At 55.4% G+C, this 7758-nt stretch overlaps 2 protein-coding genes across 3 annotated transcripts; one reads left to right on the top strand and one right to left on the bottom strand.

Moving 5' to 3' along the window:
• Window positions 1–1848: 1848 nt before the first annotated feature.
• Window positions 1849–2703, bottom strand: EMC6 (ER membrane protein complex subunit 6). Its single transcript, XM_065897818.1, has 2 exons — window positions 2615–2703; window positions 1849–2427 (listed from the first exon to the last, which is right to left on the bottom strand). The coding sequence occupies exon 2, from the start codon at window positions 2377–2379 to the stop codon at window positions 2047–2049; it is 333 nt and encodes a 110-aa protein (XP_065753890.1). The 5' UTR covers window positions 2380–2427; window positions 2615–2703; the 3' UTR covers window positions 1849–2046.
• A 289-nt stretch (window positions 2704–2992) lies between these two features.
• On the top strand, window positions 2993–7382 carry TAX1BP3 (Tax1 binding protein 3). Of its 2 annotated transcripts, XM_065897806.1 has the most exons (4): window positions 2993–3031; window positions 6345–6464; window positions 6857–6934; window positions 7245–7382. In XM_065897806.1, exons 1-4 carry the CDS (start codon window positions 2993–2995, stop codon window positions 7380–7382), a joined length of 375 nt encoding a protein of 124 aa, XP_065753878.1. The 2 variants fall into 2 exon arrangements, with proteins under 2 accessions (XP_065753878.1, XP_065753879.1); XM_065897807.1 differs by lacking the exon at window positions 6857–6934.
• Window positions 7383–7758: the final 376 nt, after the last annotated feature.

Raw genomic sequence — 7758 nt, 5'->3', positions numbered from 1 at the left:
CACTAATTATTAGAGAAATGCAAATCAAAACTACAATGAGGTATCACTTCACATCAGTTAGAATGGGCATCATCAGAAAATCTACAAACAAATGCTGGAGCGGGTGTGGAGAGAAGGGAACCCTCTTGCACTGTTGGTGGGAATGTAAATTGATACAGCCACTATGGAGAACAGTATGGAGGGTCCTTAAAAACCTAAAAACAGAATTACCATATGACCCAGCAATCCCACTACTGGGCATATACCCAGAGAAATCATAATTCAAAAAGACACATGCACCCCAATGTTCACTGCAGCACTATCTACAATAGCCAGGTCATGGAAGCAACCTAAATGCCCACTGACAGACAAATGGATAAAGAAGATGTGGTACATAGGAATATTACTCAGCCATAAAAAGGAATGAAATTGGGTCATTTGTAGAGACATGGATGAACCTAGAGACTGTCATACAGAGTGAAGTCAGTCAGAAAGAGAAAAACAAATATCATATATTAACGCATATATGTGGAACCTAGAAAATGGTACAGATGAACCAGTTTGCAGGGCAGAAATTGAGACACAGATGTAGAGAACAAACGTATGGACACCAAGTGGGGAAAGTGGCGGGGGGGTAGTCGTGGTGGTGGTGGTGGTGGTGGGATGAATTGGGAGTTTCGGATTGCCATATACACATTAATATGTATAAAATGGATAACTAATAAGAACCTGCTATATAGGGCTTCCCTGGTGGCGCAGTGGTTGAGAGTCCGCCTGCCGATGCAGGGGACACAGGTTCGTGCCCCGGTCCGGGAAGATCCCACATGCCGCGGAGCGGCTGGGCCCGTGAGCCATGGCTTCTGAGCCTGCGCGTCAGGAGCCTGTGCTCCGAAACGGGAGAGGCCACAACGGTGAGAGACCCGCGTACCGCTAATAAAAAAAAAAAAAGAAAAACAAAAGAACCTGCTGTATAAAAAAATAAAATTAAAAAAAAAAAAAAGCTACCCCACAACCTGGGTTAGGTTTGGGGCTCCCGTGTACTTTCTTCGTAGCTTTTATAATCTATTTGTGAAATCAGGTAATGCTGGTCTTCCCAGTTAAAACTATAAATTCCGCAAGCAACGTGTTCCTTACTTAACGCTAACGCAATATTTATTTCTCAATTAAATGTATGCATTTTATTCTAAGATAAGCCTCCTGACAGGAAGGGATCATGGGCCAGCATATAGGCAGAGGCATTTACACTCTAGACAAGCCCATAGATTAGCTTAATCAATCAGTCTGTTTAATTCTTACTAGACAGAGTCTAGAAAAAAAGAGCTTGCTTTTTAAAAACTGAAAACAGCTAGCTCTAACTAGGTGATATGGAACTGAAATGACACCACTCATACCTCGAGAGTAGTGGTTGGGAGGGAAGGCTGGGTTCTGAAAAGGTAGTCAGCCAATACAGTAAGAGCAATTAAGAGACCTACATTTGAATCCTGGCTCTGCCTCTTCCTAGCTGTGCCTCCTCCGGCAGAGGTATTTAGCCTCTCTGAGACTCAGGTTCATCAATGGGGAATAATAATCACATGTACTCCATAAGGACATTGCTAGAATTAACGAACTAACGAGTAAAAGGTACAAGGTACAATGCTTGGCATACAAGGCACACTTAATAAACATTAACTGTTATTAATTCTCAGGATGTTAACGATAAGTTCTCTCCTTATTCAGGCCCTAGTGGCCCCTCTCTGAGGGGCTATGTGTAAATGCAAGGAGAGGACAGAAAACTAAGGCGCAGTCCCAGCTCTCCCGGAGTCAATACCGGGCGATTTTGCACCCATGGCAGACAGGTGGTACGCGTTAAGGTAGGAAGAAAACTCCACAAAGGGTCTCACGCTTCATTTAATCTGTAGAACAGTACAGACTCTTCGTCTTAAGATATAAATTACTTATACCGTTACAGGACAAGCGGCGACTCCAACAATTTAAAAACTAGGTAAGTCTACCTGGTGTTAATTTCTGGCAACAGTCCCCCCAATCTGTTTTTTTTTTTTTTTTTTTAAAGTCATCCCTGCCCACGTTTCAGTAGACGTGCACCATGCCGTAGAGGAATGTCCAGAACAGGACGTAAGTGAAGAGGCCTCCAATGAGACCTCCTGTAAAGAGAGGTCTTCGCGACTTAAAGTATTTGTTCCACCTCCTTCCCGCCTTGAGAATTAAGAGCAGGGAGAGCAGGATGGAGGCCAGCAGGTAGAAGATGAAGCCGTAGAGGCCGGTGAGGCCGAGGATGCCGGCCGTGGCCCCTGACAGCGCCGACACTGAGGTCCGGCAGTAATCCAGGACGGCGGCGTTGCCCCGCACAGCGGCCTCGCTGATGAACGGCGGCCCCTCCCGCTTGGCCACCACAGCGGCCATCGCACCCGCCCGGGCTCGGCCTCTGCTTTCTCGTGGAGCAACGCGGGGCTGCGGAGAGAACCAAGTTACAGGTGGCGCCCGGAGCGTGGCGACTTGGGTTCGCGCCGCCCCTCCCCCCGGGGCTGCGGAGACCTCGCACCCCTCAGTCTCGGACCTTCGAAAAACGCTGAAAAGGCTGAGGGCTCGGGGTTGCTGGCGGCACATCTGCATTTCCCACCCAGACTCGCCCAGTTACCTGGAACCCGGCGGCAGACGCAGTAGCTCGGCGCTCCCTCAGACAACCCGTGGTACTGACTCCCGCGGCGCCATCTTGCACTGGAGGATGCTGGGACGGCCCAGCCTGCGCAGTCGCCAGGAACTCGCACCCGCCCTCTGGCGCATGCGCCGCGGGCGCCCTGAGCACGCTCCACCCCTCTCTCCGCTTTTCTATGCGCGCGCTGGAACTTCCGAAAGCCCGAGAGCGCTCCGGCCGGTGATTGGCTGGAGCGTCGTTAACTATTCATGAGGGGGCGGGCCGGGCTGGTTGGCCTTTGTTAACTAGAGAGGGCGAGGCCTTAGGGATTTTCGCTGCGGGCTTCACTGAGTGGTGTTTGGTAACCTGATTGGGGTCGAGATGTCCTACGTCCCGGGCCAGCCGGTCACCGCCGTGGTGGTGAGTGGTCTCGCGCGGGCTCCTCCTCGTCTTGGCTTGACCCCACTTTGCAGATAGGTAAACTGACACCTCAAACACGTTGACAAAGCGTCGAGCCCGGGTCTCCTGCAAACCCGCAGCTAGAGCTCCGGTTCCCGCTTTGCCGGAGCGGAGCCGCGGTCTTACCCAGCCATGCAGCAGAGATGGCTGGGACCCAAGCGCCTCCTGAGGAGCCGGGATCGAGGCCAGACTCCGCGCACCAACGCCGCCGCGTTGGGCTCCTCTCAGCCGGCCGGGGCAGGGAAGATTGAGGAGAAAGGCTCCTGCTGTGGGAGTCCGGGAAAGCGCCCACTTCCCGGATCTGTGTCCCCAGCCGGGCAGCCGCGGGTGGCGGGCGCCGGCTCCGACGTCCATGAGTCGCAGCCTCTGGAATGAGGAAGTGCTTCCTCCACTCCAGCCGGCGCCGCCGCCCAGAGGGAGACTTGCGGGGTGGAGGTGGTCGGGGCCAACATAGCTGCCCCTCCCCCCTCCCCTGCGGCCTTTCCTTCTGGGACCCATCGCCGCCCGGTCCAGAGTGAAGGCTCATACAACTGGTTCGATCCTGCTCCGAACGTTCCCTGGAACCCCAGCCCTTGGGGCAAAGTCCAGGTCCCCTACCTGGCACTTGGGGCCTGAGGAGACCCTTTGGGGTCAGCTCAGCCCTCTGTTTCCTCCCTTGGCTGGTCTTGGGTGCCAAGTGCTATTAGAATAGGCAAAGTGAGGCTGGGACATTAGACCCAGATACCAATGCCACAGCTGGATGGGGCCTGGAGGCCCACTCTGTGGCTAAGGTGGGGAAATTGAGTCCCAGAGAGAAGTCTGGTCATGCTCAGTCGTGTGAAGAAGCCCTCAAGAAGGAGCCAGGTCTCTGAGAAGAAATGTCTGCTGGGCAGGGCACGGGTCAGGTGGAAGCCCTAGTCCTGGGGCCCTGGGACTGGCTGTAGTATCTCAGATACTACAGTGTTGGGGACTCCTGCAGTCAGGTGGCGTGACCAGGGAGCCACTGATAAAGCTGACACATGAGGGTCAGCTTAGAGCACCAGCTCAGGCCTGGGCTAGGAGGAAACATTGTTGGACCTGCTGACAGCTGTCCTCAGCTTCACCCTGGCTGCCCCAGCCTGCCTTTTCCAGCTCTCTAGCTGCCCCAGAGAGAAGGGGTCATGTTTGCTCCTTAGCTGGAAAAAAGGGGTGCAGGTGGGGAACCAGAGAGGGGCAGTAACCTGCCTGACCTCACCCAGCAAGTCAGTGACGGGGCCTTGTCTCCCAGTCCTAAAGCCTGTACTTCTTTCTGATCTTAAGGGTGAGTCAAAGGTGCACAAAGGTGTGTGTCAGAGGAGGCAGAGGCAGGCCTGGAGGAGCGCACACGTTTGCACATGAGGACCTAGATCCAGTGGGCCTCAGGTGTCACGCTTCCCACAACCCCCTTACTGCAGGTCATGACTGGTCCCCGGGCCTTCCTCAAAACTCTAGGACCATGACCTTCCCATTCTTCTCACACTAAGAACATGTCTGAATACGGTGGGTGGGGTCTGGCCTCTCCCTCTTGTGTCTTGGATTGGGGATGGGGGTGGAAGAAGCTCCTTCCTACCCTGTGCCCTCTCCCATGTAGTCAACATTTTGAGAATGTTAAAACCATTTTGGCCTCTCCTCTGAACTCTGGCTCCATAGGCCTGTCTACCCTCTGGACACCTGCCTGAATGGCTCCTGGCTCTCCAGCTCAAGATGCTCCTTCTCGTCTCGGGTCCCCATCTGGGAGATGGTTGTGTTCAGCCAGGCCAGGTGGCCAGCCAGGAGCTTGCCTTGGCTCCTTTCGGCCATGAACAGTCTGGAGCCTGTTGATCTCACTTCCTATGTAGCTCGTGTCCCCTGGCCTCCACATCCCACCTCTGTGAAGACATCTTTTCTCTTACCGACTGCCTGAGTGGTCATTCTAGCATCACACCTGATCATGATCTACCATCAGGCCCGACTCCAGCCCTACTCCCCAATTTCTGAGAGCTCCAGTGGGCCTAGAATCAAGGTCAGGTGGCCAAAATCCTGGTCAGCCCAATGCCTTGCCTGGTGCTCCTTTGTGAAGCCCCTCAAGTCCAGATCAAGTCACCTTTTGCTTTGTGTTTTTCTTCTTTCTGTTAAAACTGTCAACTTTGGGGGTGGGGCAGTCAGTCTGGCTCCCAGCATCTGGTGACTGGAGGGTGGCTGCTGAGGGCTTTGAAAGGAGCTTGGGGGCTTCCCTGGTGGCGCAGTGGTTGAGAATCCACCTGCCAATGCAGGGGACACGGGTTCGAGCCCTGGTCTGGGAGGATCCCACATGCCGCGGAGCAATTAGGCCCGTGAGCCACAACTACTGAGCCTGTGCATCTGGAGCCTGTGCTCCGTAACAAGAGAGGCCGCGACAGTGAGAGGCCCGCGCACCGCGATGAAGAGTGGCCCCCGCTCGCCGCAACTAGAGAAAACCCTCACACAGAAACGAAGACCCAACACAGCCAAATAAATAAATAAAATAAATTTAAAAAAAAAAAAAAAGAAAGGAGCTTGGCACAGATGGGGACCACAACCTTGGAGTATGGTGGGAGAGCCCTAGGCCCCTCCTCCACCTCCTCCACTGCACAAGAGCAGGGCCTGGGGCTTAGGGAGACACCCCCTCCCTCTGGGCCAGTCTCCTGGGCCTGCACTCCTCAGCCTTCCTGACCTGGGCTCAGCCTCATCTCACCTCCCAGTTCCAGTCCTGCGCTGTACACTCCGGTCTCATGGACATGTATCCATAGCACCTTCAAGCCTCCGCTCCTGTTCCTTTGGCCATGATAGCCTTCCTCCTTTCTGTGCAAGTTTGATCTCTGCTTTTCCCGAGCATCTCTGGGCTTGCCCTTGACAGGGCTGGCTCAGCAATCCGAGCTGCCTCAGCAGTGTGCCTGCATTTTTTTTTCAGGGCCTGACCTCTCCTGCCCTGTGTGGTCCCTCCCCTGGGACATAGGCCCTTCTTCAGAGCAGCCAAAGCACCCTGGCTTTTGGACCAGGAGGGGCTTAGCATGTGTTGAGAAGGCTGGTGCCTGAGACAGAGGAAGCTGGGAGAGGTTGGGACTGAGGGTTGTGTGGGTGGGTTGATGTGGCTGAGTTATGAGTCTCAACCCCCCAGCCTGCCAGGCTGGTGACCAGCTGGATTCCTGAAGGAGGCCCTGGGCCCCACCCCCGTGGCATGGCTCAGCCTACCCAGCCGCCTGAGGCTGCTGCAGGGGACACAGACCACATTTGCTCTCCATACCCACTCATCCCCAACTCATTTTTTTATCTTTGCCAGCAAAGAGTTGAAATTCACAAGTTGCGTCAAGGTGAGAACTTAATCCTGGGCTTCAGCATTGGAGGTGGAATTGACCAGGATCCCTCCCAGAATCCTTTCTCAGAAGACAAGACGGACAAGGTGAGGAGGACTAGGGTCTGGGGACCTCTCGGTGGGGCACAGAGGCCTGAGATGGTAGGTCTCTGCTTCCTGGGCTTTTGTGGAAGGAGCAGACCTCATCTCTCTCAAACGGTCCTCTCTAAGAAGGTCCAAGAAATGATCTGGTGGGAATAAGTAGGGGTGGGCCTCCCAGCACTAGGAAGCCCTGCTCAGACAGAGCCCAGGAGGCTAGCAGCAGGGGCTGTAGCATCCATGGGGCTATTCTACTTCCCCCTTGGCTGTTCGACACAGCTTGTGCTGGGGGATACTGGGTGCGGGACAGACGGCTAGGAGTATGCCATGCTGGGCTTCGCTCTGTGGATAAGAGGCCGGTGCAGTGACCCCAGTGCTTGACTTGGGCTGTCTCTTCCCAGGGCATTTACGTCACACGGGTATCTGAAGGAGGCCCTGCGGAAATTGCTGGGCTGCAGATTGGGGACAAGATCATGCAGGTAACAGATGTCCCAAAGGAGGAAAACAAGGTTTGGGCCAGAGGGTCTAAAGCACTTGGGGGTGGCGGGGCTGCCCCTGCCTGCCTCCCTGGGCACCTGGGAGAATCACCGAAGTCGTTTTGGAGCCCATACTGGCGTCGCCCCCAGAGGAAGCTGACTCTCCGCTGTGTGTGCGTGTGAGGGGTGCTTGGCATCCCCCAGCCCAGGCACGTCAGTCAGCTTGGGAGACCCAGGCCTCCCAAAGGCTGTCCTACTTTCAAATCCCAGAAGGTGGCAAGCTGAGGTGGGCTGTGTTCTCTCCCTGGGCCAGGTGAACGGCTGGGACATGACCATGGTCACACACGACCAGGCCCGGAAGCGGCTCACCAAGCGCTCGGAGGAGGTGGTGCGTCTGTTGGTGACGCGGCAGTCGCTGCAGAAGGCCGTGCAGCAGTCCATGCTGTCCTAGCAGCCGCCAGGGCCCCTGACGCATGCCTGCCCGCCCTTTGTACAGCGACACCACTTCCATGCTCTGTCTGCCCCTCGTCCTGGCTTCTGCTCGTTGCTGGGCCCCCGCCTAGAAGGGCAAGAGCTGGTCCCAGAGGCCTGACCTGCCTTCCCCTCACCCACCATGGGCCCGAAGCTCTGGGACCAGCTCTCTCCCTTGGACACTGAGGATTAGAAACAAGGGCCTGGAGCCGAGTTGGAGTCAGTCCCCAATCTGTGACCAAGGCTTGGCCCCCAGACCCTGCTGCCGGGCCACAGCAGGCGAGCAGGGGGCCCCCCTTCCTGAGAACACCATGTAGCTGGGAAACACAGGGCTGGGCACTGCCCCCCGTGTCTTG

This window comes from Phocoena phocoena, chromosome 19 (assembly GCF_963924675.1).
Source record: "Phocoena phocoena chromosome 19, mPhoPho1.1, whole genome shotgun sequence".
Lineage (NCBI taxonomy): Eukaryota > Metazoa > Chordata > Mammalia > Artiodactyla > Phocoenidae > Phocoena > Phocoena phocoena.
The sequence above is the reverse complement of the archived record's forward strand: the minus strand, read 5'-3'. Positions and strand labels throughout refer to the sequence as shown.